Here is a 22,242-nt window from a genome sequence, read left to right as displayed (position 1 = left end):
TTCTTTGCTATAACGTTGTTTTTGACGAACATGAAAAAGTGTCAGTTTGTCACTTTCACAAGGTTGGAGTAATTACATATTTAACTACTTACAACATTGGCTTGAATCTAGGCTGTGTCTTTAGATTTCGAGAAAATCAACAAGGAAGAATATTTGACTTCTCAAACCCCGGCCTGGTCTGTTTCGCAAGCGGTCCAGGAAGTCTCGCGAGGTTGCTCCTCTGGGTTTTTAGAAACTCTGTGGTATAATCTACTGTCAAGAGGACTGTAATTGAACAGTTAAGCTAACGACGACCTCAGCGTTTTCTATAGGAACATATTTTAACCCTCCATAGGTATTCATACAGCAAACGTTACATGTGTTGTTTTGCTTTAGTTTGATTCAACTTGATAAATCCGTCTATTGTTATATTGTCAACCACTTATTAGCTATAGCGTAGCAATAACTTGGTTGCTAACGTTAGCTAGCTTGCTCGGTTAGAATGGGAAGAGATGGGGGGGATGGGACACGTTGGCTAATCACTGAGTTATCTAGCTAGCTAGACTAACGTTAGTTAGTTAACCAGAAATTGTCAACTGTGGTTGCATATTTACTAGCACTTTGTTATCTTAGCCATCTGAAATGTTCTATGATTTCAGCTAGCCACTCCAAGTCAAGCTAGCTAGCTAACAGAGTCAGAGAGTGGATTTGGCTAGCAGCAGACAGCTAACGTTAGTTAGCTCACCTGAATGCGAAGCAAGATATTTGTAGCTGTGGTTAAACTGGTAGTTAACTAGCATAATCGGACTACAGTGTCTAGAATGATGTGTCAATAAAGAAAGCAACGCGAGCCATATATTTTTTAGAATATTGATGACCTGTGAATGATAGGGTCATTACCAATAACCACAGTCCATGTCCAGTCCGATTGATGAATAGATTCTATGGCGTTCAGACTGACACCTTTTTGATGTAGGTAATTTGACAGTGTCCAGACCTAGCTACCACTCTCTTGGATGTTGACCTTTTCAGTGGGAGTGGATGTAAGAGGCATGAAATTATAGATATGTGTTGTAAAAAAACAAGTTACTATCCTGGGCATGTAACTAAATCAACTCACAGTAATGCAGGTATTTGTTGGAAACATCTTTGTGACAGCCAGCCTGTGTGAGACTGACTGAGGCATTCTGTCTAGTGCTGGTTTGACCTTCTGTCACCTCCAAACCCACCTGGTTTGACCTGAATTGACCTTTCCCTCCTTATCTTCCTCCTGCTCTTCTCCTCCCACCTGTCCTCTCCTTTTCCGGCATGTGCTGGCACAGCTTCAACCATGAGGAGTGTGTACCTCTTGCTGCCCGCACTGCTACTTCTCCTGGCACTGCCCGTCTCCAGGGGACGCTACAACGATGACTTTGACGACGGGGAAGACCTGGCAGACTTTGCAGACGACAATGACTTTGCTGAGTTTGAGGATGTGAGCGAGGACACTGCGGCCGAGCCAGAGACGGCCCCTCCACCCCGTGCGGCCCCCCCTACTCAGCCTGATGAGGACGATGAGGATGAGGCCACAGTGGAGCTGGAGGAAGACGGACAGGAGGACGGCTTTGAGGATTCCGATACACAGGTTAGGGGCTGCTGTGGTCTGGTAGCTTGCATATGACCAGGGACCACTTAGTTGGCACACTATCCCATGCACTGTGTTTTTAGTTTGTGCCAGAACTAATTGATATTTCTTTTTGTATTGTTGTAGGATCAAGACATGTACAGCAAGTACGATCCAGATGAGTTTGATGGCATGGAGAAGCCCAGCCAGTCCCTTAAAGACCCTCTGATCATCCACACAGTAAGTTCACTGTTAACACCAGACTAGTGACCATTAGGAAGCCATTGATTACAGACCTATTTCTTAAACTGTACTCTGACAACCAAGAAGAAAATCCCTCTTAAATGTGAGTGCCAAGATCAAACATCCTTAATGTCGTGGTTGTCAAGGTGATGAAGTCTGTCCGTCTTCCCCTTCCAGGTGCCGGCCCACCTTCAGAACAGCTGGGAGAGCTACTACATGGAAATTCTAATGGTGACGGGCCTGCTGGCCTATATCATGAACTACATCATCGGCAAGAACAAGAACAGCCGTCTGGCCACAGCCTGGTTCAACTCCCACCGAGAGCTCCTGGAGAGCAACTTTGCCTTGGTGGGTGACGATGGCACCAGTAAGGATGCAGTGAGCACCGGGAAGCTGAACCAGGAGAATGAGCACATCTACAACCTGTGGTGCTCAGGTCGAGTGTGTTGTGAGGGCATGCTCATCCAGCTTAAGGTATTTACAGTGTGTGTGAGTAAGAGAGAGAAAGTGTTTGTGTGAGAACTAGCTGCTGTTTCAATGTTTTCTCTGGTCTGTTCCAGTTTGTGAAGAGGCAGGACCTGCTGAATGTACTGGCCAGGATGATGAGGCCAGTCTGTGATCAAGTGGTGGGTACATATGATGCCTGCATACATGTACATCACCAGTCACATTGTCACTCACCTCAGCGCTTACAAATACTTTCCTAAAGGTAGACCTTTTCTGTTGTCTGACTTGCTGTATATTTCTGTCTCTTTTTCTTTGTAGCAAATCAAAGTTACTCTGAATGATGAGGACATGGATACGTTTGTGTTTGCTGTGGGCACCAAAAAGGCCATGGCCCGGATGCAAAAGGAGATGCAGGACTTGGTGAGGGGCGGGCCAACATCACTCTACATTAATTGAGCCTTCCAGACACTAATACTATCTATAAGCCTCAGGCTGCGTGGGTGTATGTATTGACCTGTCTTTGTTTGTGTGTCTGTCTGTCCCCAGAGTGAGTTCTGCAGTGACAAGCCCAAGTCAGGGGCAAAGTACGGCCTTCCTGAGATCCTGGCCATCCTGACAGAGATGGGTGAGGTCACGGATGGTGTGATGGACAGCAAGGTGAGCAAGGGAGGGGACCTCTGTTGTGGCCTACTCACTACAGTGGGGACTTTGTCACTAGGCTATTGCAGAGTGGTCTCTTATTGTTTGTAGTGGGGGAATTTGACTTGGAAGAGTACAGTGTGCTACAATTTGACAGACCCCTTGTTTTCCTTCATTCACCCTTCCACTGTCTTTGTCTTTCAGATGGTTCATTATATCACCAACCATGCTGACAAGATCGAGTCCATCCATTTCTCTGACCAATTTTCTGGTACAAAAGTTGTGCAAGAGTAAGTGTGCCTGCAAGCAAGTCAGTTTTTCCACAACATATGAACTATATCACACCAATGTCCTTACTCCACCCCTACCTCTGGTCTTGTATTAAAGCCTCTTATGAAATGATGTACAGCTGTTTCTGTTACCTGAAGCTTCCTTTCTAACCCATTTGTGTTTCAGGGATGGACAGCCCTTAAAACTGCCTGAGACCAAGAAGACGCTGCTGTTTACATTTAATGGTGAGCCAATTGTCTTCACTTGAAATGCTTTCCAACACTTGGCATGCAGCCGATTCACCATATTTGATACGTAGTGACTGAATGAAATGTTAACAAATGTTTTCCTGTGTTTGTGCATGTAGTGCCTGGCATGGGGAACACGTCTCCCAAAGACATGGACACTCTGCTACCCCTGATGAACATGGTCATCTACAGCATCGACAAGGTCAAGAAGCTCCGCCTCAACAGAGAGGTGAGAATGGCAGGATAATTACACTAGTCTCCTAGTACACCCTCAATCTGGCCTATTGGCAGACTTTTTATTAATTTTTTATCTACAGTCTTCCTTTCATCCATCACTGCATCTCCTTGCTCCCCCTCTTTCTCTCTGTGTCTGTCCTCCAGGGAAAACAGAAGGCAGATAAGAACCGTGCCCGTGTGGAGGAGAACTTCCTGAAGCAGACCCACAATCAGCGCCAGGAGGCTGCTCAGACCCGACGGGAGGAGAAGAAGAGGGCTGAGAAGGAGAGGATCATGAGCGAGGAGGATCCTGAGAGACAGCGCCGCCTGGAGGTCAGCTCCACCACAGCCCACCTTCCAGAATAACACACTGGAACGCTACACACTGTAACATTACACATGGGAACACAGCACACTGTTCATCTTGACCTCCTTTGTACCTCTTGTTCTAACTGTCTATGGTGTTTCCCCCTTTTCCAGGAGGCTGCTCAACGTCGTGATCAGAAGAAGATTGAGAAGAAGCAGATGAAGATGAAGCAGATCAAAGTCAAAGCCATGTGAGGACAGACAGCTACAGGGATTCAATCACACAGCTCAGACGGTTTCCACTGCTTCCATCCATCTCTCTCACTTCAGCGCCCAGTTCTGGCTCACAGGCTCACACAGACATTCCCTTCTTCATGGGTGTGTCAAGCAGGTTCCCTGTTTCTGTTCTCATGGAAACACTTTGTCCAATCAGAGTGGGGTTTTCCTTGGCTGTGAGTGAGCTGCTAGTGACAAGCGAGAGGGACAGGAGTTTTGCATATCAAGTCTGTCGCCATGATGACCCGTGCCAGTTTTTTTCCTGTCTTGACTTTTTCTTCTGCCTAGGTCTTCATTGCTCTTTTCAAAGCAAGTCGGCTCAATGAGCTTATTAATCGAATCGACAGGGATTGGGGGTTGCACCTCTTGGTGGGAAATAAAATGCTCATATTTTAATAGGAATGAAGGCATGTGAGGCCTGTTTGAGTCAACACTGTGGATGCTACAAGACGAGATGCAAAGTATCCAATTTTAATTTATATCTAAGTGACAGTCCTTACAAGCTTTGTCTGTCTGGTGAATTTCTAAGCAAACAATAAAATGCACTGGAAGCTATTGAACAATCTCATTTCTGTATTTTTTTAGTAGAGTTGTGTCTTGTGATTATAAATGGACCAATGGGACGGTAAGTCTAGCGCTAAATTTGACCCAAAGATTGAGTCCGCAGAGAGATTGTCTAGGCTACTGAGTTCAAACTAAGCTGTCCTGGTGGGCTTAATGTCAACTCCCTTGTCTCCTATACTGTACAGTAGCCTTTTTTGGAAACCACCATTTCTGCCAGCAAGTTGATTCTTATTGGGGAGGAAGTATTGTAATTTTTATGACCTAGTACTGTAGTTTAACAAAAACCCACCTAGGAAGTCATGTTGAGGACAATTTAATTAGGGGTGCTTCAAGGTCAATGAAAAAAATCTGCAGTAATACATACACTATTTTCCATGTCTTCCTGACCGTTCTTGTTTATTTTTTAGCAGAAAAGCTAGTTATCACACCCAGACACAAGGATGGTCAGCATTGGACAGTATGTGTTACCAATGCAGAGTGCTGAATGCCAACTGATAATGTACTGTACTACATCTTGGCCAGGAAGGGTTCCTTGATGTTGTCATTGAGGTAAGCGAAGGTCACATCCTTGAGGGGAATGGGGCCCACGCCAAACTCATCCAGTTTGTGAACAAGAGACAGAAATTAGAGATGGCAGAGCCATCTTTGTGTGCCAGGACCAGATCCTATGAGGTCGAGGGTCCCGCGAATCTGGAGAAAAGACTGAAGTCAAAGGCTCATGTGGCAATACAGGACATGTACAACAACCCTACTCTGACATAAAAGTAATGTAAAAACAATACCAACCATCAAACTGAAATGCTCCCCATCATACAGTCCTTTCGGAAAGTATTCAGACCCCTTGACTTTTTCCACATTTTGTAACTTTACAGCCTTATTCTAAAATGCATTAAATAAATAAATCCTCATCAATCTACACACTGAATGACAGAGTGAAAACAGGTTTATAGAAATGTTGACAAATGTACTAACAATAAAAGTATTCAGACCCTTTGCTATGAGACTCGAAATTGAGCTCAGGTGCATCCTGTTTCCATTGATCATCCTTGAGATGTTTCTACAACTTGATTGGAGTCCACCTGTGGTAAATGCACATGAGAAGGACCTTGGTCAGGGAGGTGACCAAGACCCCGATGGTCCCTCTGACAAAGCTCCAATGTGGAGATTGGGGAATAACCCAGAAGGACAACCATCTCTGCAGTACTCTACCAATCAGGCCTTTATGGTAGAGTGGCGAGACGGAAGCCACTGCTCAGTAAAAGGCACATGACAGCCCACTTGGAATTTGCCAAAAGACACCTAAAGACTGTCAGACCATGAAACAAGATTCTCTGGACTAATGAAACCAAGATGGAACTCTTTGCACTGAATGCCAAGCGTTACGTCTGGAGAAATCCTGGCACCATCCCTACGGTGAAGCATGGTGGTGGCAGCATCCTGTTGTGGGTATGTTTTTCAGCGGCAGGGACTGGGAGACTAGTCAGGATTGAGGGAAAGATGAAAGGAGCATAATACAGAGATCCTTGATGACACCTGCTCCAGAGCGCCTCAGGACCTCAGACTGGGGCGAAGGGTCACCTTCCAACAGGACAACGACCCTAAGCACACAGCCAAGACTACGCAGGAGTGGCTTTGGGGGCAAGTCTGAATGTCCTTGAGTGGGCCATCCAGAGCCAAGACTGGAACCATAACATCTATGCCAAACTTGTAGTGTCATACCCAAGAAGACTCAATGCTGTAATCGCGGCTAAAGGCCTTAAACAAAGTACTGAGTAAAGGGTCTGATTACTTATGAAAATGTTGTTTTATTTGTAATAAATTTGCAAAAATGTTTAAACCTGCTTTAGATTTGTCATTATGGAGTATTATGAGAAACAAAATGTGGTAAAAGTAAATCGTTCTGAATGTGCACTGTGTCATGTACATTTTGCAAGGAATATTTTGTTATTGTCCGCTCACACAGGAGTAATGTTTTTGTTTAAGGGGGTGATGCCCCAACCCGACTACCCGCAGCTCTCAACATAACCCTTGTTACTTGTGTGACGTATGTGATCATGTGTCTCGTTTCCCTGCGGTGTCATGTTTGGCCACACGATGGCAGTGTTGTCACTGAATTGTTTCCTTGTGCAGTAGCTCTTTTGAAACTTCTTTGGTACTCCGTATGCATAATATAACTAAGTAAAGAAGTTCAAAACTGAAGGTACGAGGATAATTAAATAATACATTTTTCGGTGTCAATGTCCTGCAAGTTATACTATGTGGAATGGGTATCTCTAAGGCCACATCTGATACATTGATCCGTAGATTCGCCACAAGTAGTACTAGACAAGTACTAGTTTAAGTTTAAATCTTATAACTACCTGTGTGTAGTAGGCACATCCAACAGAAAAAAAATGTAATGGATTTTTAGTCGGTGACGTTTTGTATTTTGACTGAGTTGACTGTTCCCTTTATTTTCGTGGATCTGGATGGATTGTGAGGAAAGTGCTGACTTCGAATGATAACATGTATTCGCAGAGACTGATGGAGTGCAGGCGAGGCTTTCAGGTTTGTTTCGCGATGGCCGCTCGTTTAACATTATTTTGTTTTAGGACATAAACAAATATTTCGTAAAATATTACGCTTTGTATGGTAACTACACAGCACCGGGAACGTATCGACATTGTTATAACTGAGCTATTGTGCCCACTGGCAAAAACGGAGTTATCTTTTCAGTTTGGTACTCAGTGTTTTTCCCTGTTCGTCCTAGGCCTAGCTTCACTTGAGCGGCGGGTTGGTAGTTTCGGATGAAACGGGCAATCGGTTTGAAAGAGGCAGGTTCCGTTGGCCGAGTGAATGACGTTTAGCAAGCTAACTTAGGTCGATCTTTGCGTCGTTGTACATAAATAATATTTTGAATAACCACTTTCAAATTTATGAAACTTAACTAGCTAGTTGGGATATGAATAGCTAGCTAGGTAACAAGTTAACTTGTTAAATGAAACTGAGTATGGTAGCAGCTAACGCTAGCTACACATGCTAATCTAGTTTAGATATAGCTAGTTAGTCAAGGTGATCCGAAGTATATAACGAACGTTACAATAAGCTACCGTAGTTATCTAAATCATAACTATCGGATTGAAAATAGTGGAATCCTATCAAAACACAGCTAGCTAGCGTGTGACGTTGTCATTGTTTTGACAGCAGCACCAGGCTGGAGCGAGTTTACAGTATGCCAGAGGTAGGTTATCATGACAAGAACTGACGTTTGACGCTACATTGATGTGAGCTGTTTTATCAAATAAGGTTTTTTAAAACATGGTTTATTTAACCAAATACGAGTATGTAGCTAGCATCATGTATACTTGTGCCTGTTATGAGGATACAAAATGATGTTAACGTTAGTGACAAAACACTTAATTCACTTGCATCTCCCACTTCACTCTTCCAGTTATAGCATGGATCCAGACAGTGAGCCGGATACACAACGAGCTCTCAGTTTGCAATGGAAGAGCTATAAGCTCGTCCAAGACCCAGCCATCCGGAGGGTTAACAACAAAATATACCGATATGATGGGGTGCATTTCAGTGTGCCGGTTGGTATTGTTTTTACATAACTGTGTTTATTTTGGAGTAGGGTTGTTGTACATGTCCTGAATTGTAACATGAGCCTTTGACTTTTACTTGTCATCTCTCCAGGACTCAGGGTTCCCCCCAGTGGGAGATTTGCGGGACCCTCGACCTCGTAGAATCTGGTCCAGGCACACAGAGATGGCCCTGCCAGTGCCCAAGTTCAAAGTTAGAACCCTATCTAACTTGCTGACTCATCATACACTCACACCAGCCTCACTCTCTAAAAGCTGCACTGTAGCATGCTATCTCTAATTTCCCTATTTTGTTCCCAAAGCTGGATGAGTTCTACGTGGGCCCCATTCCCCTCAAGGAGGTGACCTTTGCTCGCCTCAATGACAACATCAAGGAACCCTTCCTGGCTGAGATGTGCGCAAAGTTTGGAGAGGTGGAGGAGATGGAGATATTGTTTCACCCCAAGACCCGTAAGCACCTGGGCCTGGCCCGCGTGCTCTTCACCAGCACCAGGGGGGCGAAGGACACGGTCAAACAGCTGCACAACACCTCCGTCATGGGTAACATCATTCACGCTCAGCTGGACATCAAAGGTATGACATGGATTCATGGCTTAATATCTGTGGTTTGATATATACATCTATTTTGTATAAAAATAACTTCTATTGCAATTACTATTGAAGTATAGAGGTGTTTTATGGAGACATAATTGTTGTCACATTAGAATTTTGTGAAGATATTAGCTACATCCTTGTCTTATGGATATGTTTGTATGTATCTGCAGGCCAGCAGAGGCAGAAGTATTATGACCTGATAGTGAGTGGCTCCTACACGCCCCAGACTGTGCCCACAGGAGGCAAGGCCCTGACAGAGCGGTTCCAGCCCCCAGCGCCAACACAACCAGACACGGTACACTCACCAAGGGCTCATCACAACCATCCTACTGACATTTTCATGGAGGATTTACCTTTATGGTCCATCATTCTTGAGAGGCTTTCATAATTTTCTACTGTGTAATGTTTTTTACTTTCTCTGTCTAATTCTCCCATCTTCCTGTTCCTCTCTGTCTGTGCAGTCGTCAGATATCAGGCGGAGACTGTCCTCTGAGATAGCTGGCCTGGCTGCGGGCTTGGCTGCAGGGGTACCGGCTCTCACCCCTGGGAGCACCACCCCCTGCTCTGTGGACACAGGCTTCAGTGAGCAGCGTCTAGATACGACCCCCTCCTCCATGGGGGGGCCCTACACCCCAGGCTCCTCCGCTTCCTCACAGGGAGGGGGAACGCCCTACACCCCTCGCTCTGTCTCACAGGACTCGGGCTACGCTGTTGCCAGGTCAGTATTGGGGAACAAACACCCTGCATAATAGCTCAGTTGTTCATTTATCCAAAAATGTGTTTATCATTCCAAAAAGGTATACACATTTCTCTTTATTAGGATAGTAATAGTCAATGTGGTAACTTGTGTTATATATAAACCCTCTATGAACCCTCTTTAGACAAGTTGGATACAGTGCGGGCCCGTTGACCAGTGGCTACCCTCCCCAGGACATGCTTCCCTCCTCCTCCTGCTCCTCCTCTACTGTCTCCTCCTCAGTCGGGGCATACAAAGCTCCCCGGTACTCGGAGGACCCCCATGCACCTCCTCAAGACCCCTACCAAAGGTGTCGCCCCACATACCCCCCTACCGGCCCTTTCCGTCCTAACGAGCCCCCGCTCTACCCCACATACCCAAACGCTGGAGGGGCTGGACAGCACATGGCACACCACCCTGCAATGCCTCCCCCACCTCCTGCACCCCAGTACGAGCAGCCCCCTCTGGCAGACCGGGACAGAGAGAGGGACAGAGAGCGAGACAGGGACTCAGGAGGGCGGTACGGTGCCGGTGGGACTGGCTCTAGAAGGTCATCTTACCAGGAGGCCAACTCTTCCTCCAAGTATTCCCACCACTCGCATCACTCAGAGAGGGAGAGGGGCTACAGACGGGACAGCCTGGGCTCCAGAGAACACGGCAGACACCGTAACCACCACTCACACAATCACAGCAGCAGTAGTAGCAGCAGCCGGCGACGGAGCAGCCACGACCGAGACAGCAGGGAGAGGGACAGAGACAGCGACTACTCAAACAGCTCCGACCCGAGATTCAACTCCAACTCCCACCGCTCCTCCTCCAACAGTCTGTCCCCGCCTCCATCTGCCTACCCCTCCTACTCCTCCTCCAAAGACCAACCCCCTCCCCACAACCCCTCTGTCTCCTCTCGCCTAGAGCCCTGCTCAGTGTATCGTGCCCAGCCTAGTGGTGCTGGTTCTGGGGAGAGGGGGTCTGTGTCTGACAAGGACCCCCGATCCCACCACACCCCTCTGCCGCCCCCTCCACCACCTCCCCTCCCCCCTGCCTCTGTGATAGCGGCGGCTGTAGCAGAGACGCTCAGCGCTCTTGACTTTGGCCAGGAGAGCCCAGTCAGAGAGGAGACGTGGACCAAGCCCAAACGCCGGCCCACCACCCCACCTCCCCCTCCTCAGCATCCCTCCACCCCTCCCTCTTCTCCACCCCACTCCTCCATCGCTTCCTCCTCCACTTCACCCTCCTCCACCTCCCTCCCACACCATCTCCCCTCCTCCACTTCCCTCTCCCCACCCCCCCAGCGAGACTCCTCCTCCCCGGAGCCAGATTCCACCAATGAGAGCCTGCCATTTGTCTACCACAGCAGCAGCTTAGACTCTCGTATTGAGATGCTACTGAAAGAGCAGAAAGCTAAGTTCTCCTTCCTGCCCTCTGATGAAGATGAGGAAGAGGACAGAAAGGAAGAAAGGCAGAGAGAGAAGGTGGCAGCAGCAGGGAAGGGAGGAACAGCAGGCGAGGGCAGGAGCAATAAGCAGAGGGAGCAGGATGGGGAGAAAGACAGGCGGAGGAGACAAGGAGGAGATGGTGGAGGCCAGCAGAGGAGGAAAGGAGAGAGGGATAGAGACGGCCGTAGAGGGAGGAAGCAGAGAACGGGGGGAGAGGGGAGGAAGAGTCCCACTGTAGTAGCACAAGCTACCCCCTCCTCCTCCACCTTCTCTCCCCGCGTCCCCACCACAGATGACCATACTAGTCTCCATGGAACAGGACCTCTGCAGGAGGAGACAGCCCAACCTGAGCCTATTGATCCAAGGACCAGACAAGGGGCACAGACACCCCCCTACAACGGAAAGAGTCAGGTAAGAACATCTTACTCTGTTAATGGAAATATTGTAGGAATCAGATTATATGGAAATGTTGGTGTATTGTTAGCAGGGATTGTCAGTTGATGCAAAAGTGTGGGGAAATTGTGAATTCTCTCCTCTTTCCTTTCTGCAGTCATCCCCTCATTCCTCTGGGGAAGACATGGAGATCTCTGACGAGGATGAAGAACACACCATTACAGCAGTGACCACCCACCACGCCACTCCTTCCTCCGTCTCTTCTCCATCTTCATCCCAGGCCCCCCTGCCCTCCCAGACAGACCCCTCTGCCTCCCCCTCTGACCCCACACAGCACTTTGGCACGTCCATGCCTGCTCCACCCATCCCCTCTTACCCCCCTCACCTCCCTCCCCCGGGCTTTTCCCTGCAGCCCCCTCCACCCCCCTGCATCCCCCCTCCCCTGGGCCACATGGAGCTGCACCCTGAGTACCCTCCTCACATGCCCCCACACATGTATGACTATGCCAGCAGTATGGAGCTGATGAACCAGTACAGTGGCGGAGCACCCATGTCCTTCCAGATGCAGACCCAGATGCTGAGTCGGCTGCACCAGCTGAGGATGTCCTCCTCTAATGGCACCGCTGCCCCTGGCGACGCCCCCCCTTCAGACTACTACCACTCCATGCCCCCTCCCCCACACCCCCACCACCCCTACATGGACCAAGAAGGGGGTGGCTATGAGCAGGATCAGCACTACATGCCCCCCCACATGCCCTACGCCTACCCTGGCCCCTCTCAGATGCCCCACCACCACGCCATCCCCCCTCCACACACGGGCTGGGCCCCGCATGTCTTACCCGAACACTATGCGTACCACACCCCTCCGCCCTATGGGACAATGCCTCCTGTGGGGGGAGAGGCCCAGTACGGGGCGGAGGGAGACCCCCAAATGCCCCTGCTAACAGAGAACCCCCACGAGGCCACAGTGCAGCTGGTGCTGGCCACCCTCATCCAGGAGATGAAGAGCATCATGCAGAGGGACCTCAACCGCAAGATGGTGGAGAACATCGCCTTTGGAACCTTTGATGAGTGGTGGGAGCGCAAGGAGACCAAAGCCAAGGTATGAGTGTGGAACAACATGTTCAGAAAGCACAGAAAAAATGCCCTATACTACATACCTGGTTTGAGGAGTTAGTGAGGTAACTTTGGTCAACCCTTGAGTTCAACTCGGGATAACTGGTACCGTGAAAGTGACTCACCCTTCAGCCAGGTACATTTCTATGGCAACGAATCCTTCAGAACTAACTTGCAGGCTAACTCAGGGCTAACTCCCTTTATCCTGAATGAAGTGTCTGCCTTGAGTTGAGGACCAAATAAATCAGATTACCTCCCTCTCATCGAGATTCCCTCCCTCTATCATCCCCTTCATTTTATTAATCAAATGGTTTTTTTTGTATGTTAAACATAAATGTTAAAATACCTATCACATTACAATTAGTAATGACAGAATGCATTTGAAACTTGACGCACAATAAAACTTCTATCTGTAGGAGTGGGGAAAAGGGTGTTTGTGCATTGATAAGCACACCAAAGATGGCATTAACACCATAGCCTGCTGAATTTGCAAGATAACCTTTCTTGCAATTAGATTTTGGGACAAATTAAAATGTGTCACTTACTCGCCCATGGATTGATGTTTCAATATTGTCTCGACGAGTTTGTTGTTCGATTATCCACGTGCGACATCCACGCGCAGTTACAAGCCTGCTAGAGTTAGCGACAGGCAGACAAGCAATATCCACCGTTGTATTACGGATGAAATCTGAGCTGGAATGTGAAGCTAACTGAAGCTGGCCAGCATCAGAAAACTGATTAGATCTAGCTAGCGTTGTAGTATACCCATCTGGTCAATTTAAATTGGTTTCTGATTTCCGTTTTTCAAGTCGTACATGGTTTTCCTGTTATTGTTTTTTAAATCCATTATTTGATTTGCCGTGATACCCGTCCTCCCTCCCCAGCCATTCCAGACCATGGTTCGGGGTGTGGCTGCAGTAAGGGACGAGGACAAGAAGGAGGAGAACAAGGCCAGCAGCAAGCCCCGGGAGCCCCTCATGTCTCTGGTGGACTGGGCTAAGAGTGGAGGAATGGAAGGCTTCTCACTGAGGGGGGCACTACGACTACCATCATTCAAGGTAAACAACTACACAGAGGCAACAGTTGGAACTCGGGAATTGTCCGTTACTGATGTACATACATTTTTGTACTGAGCATAGGAAATAGAGATGGATTAGTACTGTACATGTATAGACATTACACTAATACATGTTCATGAATAGATATTACTCCAATGTATCCATCCATTCACTTAGAGATTTTTTCTACCATGTTATTAACTGTCTGTGTGTATTGTGTCCAGGTGAAGAGGAAAGAACCTCTGGAGCTAGCAGAGGTAGGAGAGATGAAGAGACCCAAGACACCGCCAGAGGATGACGACGAAGGTGAGCTTTTCATCAATGACCCCCTCCTTTGGATTTGTCACCGACCGTCTTTGTGTTTCCTATGTTGGCTCACCATCTCTCTCCTCCCCCCAGACTCGTACCATGACAAGGGTCTAGAGGGAAGAATGGCAGATGGGGAAGGCCACAGGGCTGAGAGGGACAGCAGGCGGAGGAGGAAGAAGAAGACGAGAAGTCGTAAACCTTGGGACCTGGACAGCGAAGGAGAAGAGACTTCTGACGGTTCTTCTTCAGATAAGGTGTGTGTCTGCATGTGCAAGGGATAATTTAGCATGAAAATAATGTTTCTCCACATTATAAAGTTTATCTGATCTTAAATTGAATAAATGGCTACAGAAACAATAATGCATGAATTTTCTAATCAGTTGATGATTTCCGCAAGCAGTACATACTGGCAGTGTTGTTGTATTTCCCCATAGTGCTGGCTAGATGGCAGCATTTCACTGTGTGCGTCTTCATACTCTGCTGTACTTTGGCTTCATTGACTTGGATTGAACCTGAGACACTGTTGTATATTATCAAACGGTGTCCTTCTGTTCCTCTCTGTAGGACGATGAGGAGGAGGGAAGTGACAAGGGGTCTGAAGGTAAATCTAGCATTCTTCATGTTATCCTTATTGAAGCCAATGTGCCCCCGTCACAGATAGATACCTTTTCCATCATGCCATCTTATCATCTCTCACTTAATCTTTCACTTCATCTCACTTCTTCAGATGAGGCCTTGAGTGCGGACAGCGATGATGAGAGCCTCTCCTCATCCACAGAGAGTTCTTCCTCCTCAACAACATCATCCTCCTCTTCCTCTGAAGACGAGGATGAGGAGGAAGGAGAGCAGGCCGGCAGTGGACTGGACACCATGGATGAGTCTACGATGGACAGCACAGCTCTGGACACAGAGAAGGGGGATGACCGGTATGTTTTGTACAGTGTTCCTGTTTTTGAATATACCTGTATATAAGTATCCAAAATGTTTTCTATATATTTCCTATGGAAGTGTCTTTATTGAAACTTGATTTGTTGCTCAATGTGTGTCTGGGTTGTAACTGACCATACCACTTGTGCACTCCAGAGAAAAGTCTGCAGCTGCTGTTCCAAAGGCACCGCTCAGCGCCGAGATCAAAGCTGGTTAGTCACGCATTTAGTTTCTCTGTTATGGATGTTCATTTCCATGGCAAGTGCCAATGTTGTTTTTCACCTGATTCATAATTCAAATATGTGCCCATATCTCAGAAATTGCTGCCAGCAAGAAGGATTCATCAACACTCAGCTCAAACGCTCGTCCTCCAGCCCCCCACCCCTCCTCCCCAATTGTCATTGTGCCTCCTCTCAAGAAGCGAAGGAAGACCGTCTCGTTCTCTACCGGGGAGAGCGACTACAAACCCCACCTTCCAACTGTCCCCTTGTCCCCACCTCCCTCCACTGCCTCTCCTCTCTTGTCCCACATGAAATCTCACCTTCCAGACTCCATTTTCATCGCCTCCACACCTGGAACCACCCCCTCCAAGACTCTCTCACTCCTCCCCTTTGCCTCCAAACCAGGCGAAGGCAATGCCCTCTCTCCCTCCCCTGTTCTCACTGTTCCCTTGCCTGTACGCCCCGAAGACTCAAAAAATAGCCCTGTCCCTCTGGTGTCCCCCCCAATCACCCCCACCAAGTCCCCCAACAAACGGGGGGCCTCCCCCAAATCCCCCGCTCCAGTGTGGGTGTGTCGCACCGTGCAGAACCTCCCTCTGGACCACGCCTCCATGGTCAAGATGGCCTTTGAGGAGGCCCCGCCCCCTGTCACAAAGGGCCGGGGCAGGGGACGCCCCAGGACTGTCAGCCTGTCGACCCCCACCCCTCCCCCCTCCTTCCACACCCTCAGAGAGGAGGAGGAGGAGGAGGGACTGCTGAGACTCGGTGAACAGCTGGGAGCATCCAACCTGCTACAGCTGGGCTCGGCGCCTATGGCCGATCTGTCTGTCCTGGCTGATGTGGCCCTGAAGCTGGACCCAGACGCTGGAGACTCAGAAGAGACGGAGACGTCAGACGAGGCAGAGGAGCAGAAGATGGAGGAGGAGATGCTCCTCTCTCCCAAAGCCCTCCCCCTGGTTATGGACCCACAGGGCCTGTCTGCCCTGCAGGAACACAACTATTCCAAAGCCCCCTTCCACCTCATCCATGCCCAAAAGAGGAGTGTCTCCAAACAGGAGTCTGGGGTGCTCCTCCCTGCAGACTTCAACCATCACGCCATCTCTGGGGTGCTGGAAGCTCCCGAGGAGGTCATAGGGGAACCCCTGCCCTCTAGGGACAGACACCAGGCTGAGTATGTGTCTGGCATGGGGCTTCTGTGTGAGGATGGAGACATGGCCAAGGCCTCTGTGCTGACATCTCTCACCCCATCAGGCAAGAGGAAGGGAATGGCGGTGAGGGGCAGTGAACTGGAGGAGATGGGGAAAGAGAAGAACAAGAAGAGGAGGAGGAAAGATAAGGAAAATCTGGAGTTGCAGCAAACGAAAAAGCAGAAGGAACATCAGACCAAGAAACAGAAGAGGAAACTAGAGGTGTGAGGTTTTGTGGGTTTGTGCTTGAGTCAAGTGTCACAACTAAGAAGTGTTGAGCATGGTGTGTGAACAACATGTAAAGATAGGGTATTGCTCAACCACAGCTTACATTTACTGTAACTTTGTCATCTTAAAATGACATGCAAAGCAATGTCTTTCCTCAATTGCATAAAGTTTCACAGCTTGACAGTTACATGGCCAAATTGTCATGTAAATATATATTAATAATGTCAAACAAAAAACTAGTAAATTACAGTCTAATCTAGAAAGTCCCATCCTATGGCCTGTATTGACCAGTGTTTAAGAACCTGTTACAGGCTAATTTTAGTTCCTGAGTTGACATCTCCAACTCTCCTTGTTCCTGTCCCTCTCTCCCTCTTCCTGTCCCCGGTTCCTGTCAGGAGGTGGACCTGGAGGAGGATGTGGACGTGGAGCAGCTGGAGCCGGGTGAGCTGTCTAACACGGAGGACGAGGAAGAGTGGGACGATGTGAGGAAGAGCGAGCGCCTCTTCCTCCAGGAGGCCGGGTTGACTTCGTCACAGCGTTGGCCCAAGCCCATCCCTGCCCCGGAGCCCGTCACGTTTGACCAGCGCAGCGAGTTTGAGCAGATGACCATCCTGTACGACATCTGGAACTCTGGTCTAGACATGGAGGACATGACGCTGCTGAAGACGACCTACGAGAAGCTGCTGCAGGACGACCACAGCACCGACTGGCTCAACGACACACATTGGGTCCACCACACTGATATCCTTTACTACTGGCAGGGCAGGGGGTTTGGAATGAGGGTTAGAAGCCCTGCTTGTGGTTTAGGATCTTCCATGTGTTGATGCCTCTTATGAACAGTTGAGCTGTGTTTTTAAGTAATGTACCGGTATGTGGAAGTCAGTGCAGGCTTCTGAGGGGAGTGTGGCGCAAATAGAATGGCATCAATCACCTAGGAAACCATTTGATTTATGTATTTGATACCATTCCACTTATTCCACTCCAGCCATTACCACAAGCCCATCCTCCCCAATTAAGGTGCCACCAACCTCCTGTGGTGGAAGTAGATGAAATGGTGTGTAATGATGCATGTGTATTTAGATGGACTGGTGTGTGTTCAACAGTAACTGTTGTTAGCCTTAACGTATGGCCTGCACTTACCAACATCCCCAACCCGCGGCGTAAGAAGAAGAGTGCAGACGGGCAGCTGCGGGAGCACGTGACAGGCTGTGCCAGGAGCGAGGGCTACTACGCCATCAGCAGGAAGGAGAAGGATGTCTACCTGGATCTGGAACTGCCTGAGCAGGCCCTACTGGAGGCTGCCGACTACGACGCTTCGGTACGCACACCTCTCTTTACCATCTCTCTATTTTTTATACTATATATAGTCTCTGGCTTTTCATACAATGGTGTCATGTTGTTGCCTGTTATAGTCTCTGTGGTCACAGGTTTTGTTCCAATAAGATTGATGACCTTTGGTCATTGAATACAGGGAAGTTGGTGAACAAGTAGTGTATTTCTTATTTTAGCATATTCTTCACAATGCTGTAGGAAGTTCCACCGAGTTTGTCATGCAGATGTATTCAACAGCTTTGCTGCTCGAGGCAATGAAAATGAACTCACTTAACACGATATTGGGCATTTAGGGCAAAGTGCGTCTGACTCAGTAGTATTTACCTCAAGGCCATGTGGTGTGTGTCACCGTGTGCGTGTCACTGGCCCAATGTAACTCTCCTTCTGTCCTCCCCCTCAGGGCTCAAACCGGCTGCTGTCAGAGAGACGGTCGGAGCAGCGCCGCCTCCTCAGTGCCATAGGCATCCCTGCAGTCATGGACTCTGACCTGCTCAAACTCAATCAGCTCAAGGTACACAACAGCAGCCTGAAACTGTGTACCACTGATGTTGTGTAACTGCTGTGTTACCTCTGCTCTTCAACCACCATGTTATTTCCCATGGGTTTCATTCTGAGAACTCACTTCTGTTACTGTGTAATGAAGACCTTGACCCTTTAAACCCATGCCAGTGTGTTGAAAATGAGACTTTGATCCAGGACTATGGTGAAATCTAGAGCAAAGGCTGCTAGTGCATTCAATGAGTTGGTTATTTTAATGAGTTTTTATTTATTTATTTAACTAGGCAAGTCAGTTAAGAACTAATTATTATTTTCAATGACGGCCTAGGAACAGTGGGTTAACTGCCTGTTCAAGGGCAGAACGACAGATTTGTACCTTGTCAGCTCGGGGGTTTGAACTTAAAACCTTCCGGTTACTAGTCCAACGCTCTAACCACTAGGCTACCCTGCCGCCCAGTTGTGTAGTGCTGGAGGGGCAGGACTGAGTTTGTGAAACCCTGGACTAGAGTAACTAAATGATTATTGCACCACTATGGCACTAACTCTTGCTTCCTTCCTCAGTTCCGGAAGAAGAAGCTTCGATTTGGCCGCAGTAGGATCCATGAATGGGGCCTGTTCACCATGGAGCCCATTGCTGCTGATGAGATGGTCATAGAGTATGTGGGCCAGAATATTAGACAGGTACGGGTCATTGTACTGCTTGAGGACTGTATGTGTCTAGGGCCATATTCTAGTCTGTACTTCATTCATCCATAGTGTTTTGTCATAGCATTAGCAATAGACACATGGCAAACATCAGTGTTCGTCTTTCCTGGGTGTTCAGCAGGCATCATTGTTTGACTGTTTGTGCCTGTTTCTTTTCCAGATGGTGGCTGACAACAGAGAGAAGCGTTATGCCCAGCAGGGCATTGGGAGCAGCTACCTGTTCAGAGTGGACCACGACACCATCATTGATGCTACCAAGTTAGGCAACCTGGCACGCTTCATCAACCACTGCTGCACTGTGAGTCAGCCTATACCTGCACAAGCAAAACACTACAGGATATAACAATGGAGTGAAGCAACGTGAAGACTAAATAGAAATACACACATTTCCATCATAGATATTTAGTGACTCTGATACACACACAATGTTCACAGTAACATTGACTGGTAAGATCCTCTTAATTAAGTCGTTTTGTTTTCTTTGTATTACCTATAACTGGCCTTCATCCTCTTCCTTCCCTAGCCTAACTGCTATGCAAAGGTGATCACCATAGAATCCCAGAAGAAGATCGTGATCTACTCCAAGCAGGCTATTGGCATGAATGAAGAGATTACCTACGACTACAAGTTCCCTCTAGAGGAAAATAAGATTCCCTGTCTGTGTGGAACAGAGAACTGCCGTGGGACGCTCAACTAGATACCACAGCATGACCACTCTCACACAGGTGTGGCAGTACCCCGTTTCAGTCCCTCCTGTCCCCGCACCACAACCCCTGACTATAACCAAGAACAAAGCCACACCCACCACCAACAGCCCCCCCCAGACCCCAAAGCCCACCTGCTCCTCCAGACTGTCAAACAGTTGTCTGTACCATATCCAGAAAACAGAGAGAGACATGCAACGTTTGCACTGTTCACACGCTTTAATTTACCTGGGGTTCTGGTTTATTATCTTAGGGGCTGTGAGACTCTCCTTCCCAGGGGTGCGATTAATAATCGGGCCCCTTCTCCTGTACCCCAAACCCCTGAATTGCAGCATTAGTCTCCGCTGTAGCACGTTCAAGGCTGGACATTTTTTTCCCCCTCTTCCAACAGCCTTTCCTTGGAATAGAGAATTCAACCGTAACCTATCAGAACTGGTGTTGTGTGTCTTGTCTGCCTCCACACAGATAGAGTGGTCCGGAAGCTCCCGCTAACCCAAGCCCTCTGCCCACACCAATCCGCACATAAACGCACAGGATTTACAAACATATTCAGGGTTTTAAAAGGTGTTCGTTCGCAGCGCAGTGTTGGTTACACACTCTAATCCATTGGGACTTCAGTTATGCAAGATTTCCAAAAATGAAGATTGTTAGAGCTTTGTCATTTTATAGTATTGCATATTCTTATTACTATTCTTGTTCTGATTTAGTTGCGCGCGCTGTAGGTGGGTGCGTGACTCCCCTCACCAGTTTGTTTGGATGAGAGACCATTGACTTAAATATTTGTTTTTCACCATGCTACATAAGAACAAATCATTTGTAGATCAAATAGTCTATGGTGTCACATCAGTTTATCTTTAAAGCTTAAGATGGCTGCTGAGTTTTAGTCTGCAGGTTTATCTAAATTTGGAATGCTTTGTTTGTTCCTTTTATGTTCCCCATTGTGATGTTGTCCCTCCTCACGTTAGGAAGCAGAGAAAGGACCTGACCCATGTGTATCTGTGTGTTTTAAGAGAATGTATTCTTACGGATGCGAGTAAGTTTTTATTCCGGTCGTGTGAATGTGCTCACTGTCAATTAGTAGTCATATTGAACAAGCTGCAAATGTCAGGTTGTCTGCGCTTTTTGTATGACATTATCAAGGCACACTGTCAGGAAAAATGTTTCTATGAAATCTCCCTTATTTGGCAAACCATTAGACAAATCTGTTCAAAAAATGTTTTTAATTTAAATGTAACCTTTATTTAAGTAGGCAAGTCAGTTAAGAACAAATTCTTATTTACAATGATGGCCTACCCGGACGACACTGGGCCAATTGTGCGCCACCCTATGGGACTCCCAATCACGGCCAGATGTGATACAGCTAATAATCGAACCAGGGACTGTGGTGACGCCTCTTGCACTGAGATGCAGTGCCTTAGACCGCTGCGCCACTCGGGAGCCCGAACATAACTCTGCCCCATTGACCCCAATACAAGTGTTGAGGTCTGTGTATGTTGGACTTTGTCATTTAGTGTGTGTTCTGAATGGTTTTAAAGGGTGAACTTATGTGTAGATCAGATCTGATAAATCTAGTTTCTAGCTTGAGTTGCTCTCTCAACTCAAGCAGTCGCTGTCCCAGGTTTTAATCTCTGATTTGGATGTTTTAAATGTCACAAGGCCCCTCTGTGTTCTGTTCCTTCCACAGCAGAAAAGTTATCTATATTTCTTGTTGCAACAGGTGCTTTTCAGTAAAAACCAACCCTCTAACTTTAAAAATAAAAAGATGGAAAAAAAGTTCAGACAAATGTACATATTGTAGAGGTGTTTGTTTCTCGTAGAAACACACTGGTTCCAGTCTGTAAATACGTTGTTCCTTTCCTACTTCCCATGAGGAAAACTGTACATACCTTCCATTGTTCTTTTTTGTTTTTCCTTTTAATTTGATTTTAATATTATTTGCAATATTTCTCTTGTATTAATGCGTTGGACTCTTTTATTAATGGTGCATTAAAATATTTTTTAAAAAGTGAAAGCTTTTTTTTTTAAAGCCTTGGTTGAGTGTCAGGATTTTCACCTAGCATCTGGGTTGTCTATAAGTGTTCTTATATTCACTCTGGCTATCTAATGCGATTTCAGAGCACTCTCGTCCAAGTGTGTCGGAGTGCAGAATAACTGAGGAATTTACGAAAGCGCAACAATGGTTGAATGTGTCAGTAAAAGTCGTCAAAAAAGATAACGTTCCTAGAGAATGAGTAAGAAATTGCAATCCCAAATAATGAGCTGTGTGAGAATGTAGCTGAACTTCAAAAGGTACTCTCGCAGGTGGAATCTGAAAATCCAAGGTGTAAAAGAGGTAGAGTGGGAGGATATTAGGGAAACAGTCTTTAATATCCTGGGAAAGGTGTCTCCGTGCATAAAAGAGACGTGATTGATGTGGTACATCG

General features: G+C 47.3%; 2 protein-coding genes across 6 annotated transcripts; both read left to right on the top strand.

Moving 5' to 3' along the window:
- Positions 1-31: 31 nt before the first annotated feature.
- Positions 32-4,782, top strand: LOC109878677 (coiled-coil domain-containing protein 47). 2 transcript variants are annotated; one of them, XM_031827946.1, is made up of 12 exons: positions 32-62; positions 1,302-1,603; positions 1,730-1,822; positions 2,003-2,299; positions 2,386-2,451; positions 2,591-2,692; positions 2,819-2,929; positions 3,116-3,201; positions 3,368-3,426; positions 3,549-3,658; positions 3,811-3,978; positions 4,126-4,782. In XM_031827946.1, the coding sequence occupies exons 2-12, from the start codon at positions 1,310-1,312 to the stop codon at positions 4,204-4,206; spliced, it is 1,467 nt and encodes a 488-aa protein (XP_031683806.1). In that variant the 5' UTR covers positions 32-62; positions 1,302-1,309; the 3' UTR covers positions 4,207-4,782. The 2 variants fall into 2 exon arrangements, with proteins under 2 accessions (XP_031683806.1, XP_020326476.2); XM_020470887.2 differs by lacking the exon at positions 32-62 and adding an exon at positions 184-334.
- Positions 4,783-7,251: 2,469 nt separating this feature from the next.
- LOC109878662 (histone-lysine N-methyltransferase SETD1A) lies at positions 7,252-21,830 on the top strand. Of its 4 annotated transcripts, none has more exons than XM_031827940.1 (21): positions 7,252-7,338; positions 8,222-8,366; positions 8,470-8,568; positions 8,678-8,948; positions 9,140-9,264; positions 9,431-9,687; positions 9,851-11,552; positions 11,692-12,636; positions 13,535-13,708; positions 13,933-14,014; positions 14,108-14,271; positions 14,582-14,618; positions 14,745-14,943; positions 15,101-15,156; positions 15,262-16,574; positions 16,976-17,321; positions 17,717-17,898; positions 18,313-18,423; positions 18,972-19,091; positions 19,276-19,413; positions 19,639-21,830. In XM_031827940.1, the coding sequence occupies exons 2-21, from the start codon at positions 8,229-8,231 to the stop codon at positions 19,810-19,812; spliced, it is 6,633 nt and encodes a 2,210-aa protein (XP_031683800.1). In that variant the 5' UTR covers positions 7,252-7,338; positions 8,222-8,228; the 3' UTR covers positions 19,813-21,830. The 4 variants fall into 4 exon arrangements, with proteins under 4 accessions (XP_031683800.1, XP_031683802.1, XP_031683801.1 ...); XM_031827942.1 differs by having other exon boundaries at positions 7,337-8,011; positions 14,591-14,618; XM_031827941.1 differs by having other exon boundaries at positions 7,337-8,011; positions 16,979-17,321.
- The last annotated feature ends 412 nt before the right edge of the window (positions 21,831-22,242 follow it).

The sequence above is a fragment of the Oncorhynchus kisutch genome, linkage group LG6 (assembly GCF_002021735.2).
Source record: "Oncorhynchus kisutch isolate 150728-3 linkage group LG6, Okis_V2, whole genome shotgun sequence".
NCBI lineage: Eukaryota > Metazoa > Chordata > Actinopteri > Salmoniformes > Salmonidae > Oncorhynchus > Oncorhynchus kisutch.
This window is presented reverse-complemented; position numbering and strand designations above follow the sequence as displayed.

Bases quoted from the DNA above. Each gene is read 5' to 3' on its own strand.
- LOC109878677 (XM_031827946.1), top strand. From the start codon at position 1,310: ATGAGGAGTGTGTACCTCTTGCTGCCCGCACTGCTACTTCTCCTGGCA. The intron at 3,427-3,548 runs GTGAGCCAATTG...TTGTGCATGTAG, and splicing joins GCTGCTGTTTACATTTAATG to TGCCTGGCATGGGGAACACG. The intron at 3,659-3,810 runs GTGAGAATGGCA...TCTGTCCTCCAG, and splicing joins AGCTCCGCCTCAACAGAGAG to GGAAAACAGAAGGCAGATAA.
- LOC109878662 (XM_031827940.1), top strand. From the start codon at position 8,229: ATGGATCCAGACAGTGAGCCGGATACACAACGAGCTCTCAGTTTGCAA. The intron at 8,569-8,677 runs GTTAGAACCCTA...TTGTTCCCAAAG, and splicing joins TGCCAGTGCCCAAGTTCAAA to CTGGATGAGTTCTACGTGGG. The intron at 14,944-15,100 runs GTATGTTTTGTA...TGTGCACTCCAG, and splicing joins ACAGAGAAGGGGGATGACCG to AGAAAAGTCTGCAGCTGCTG.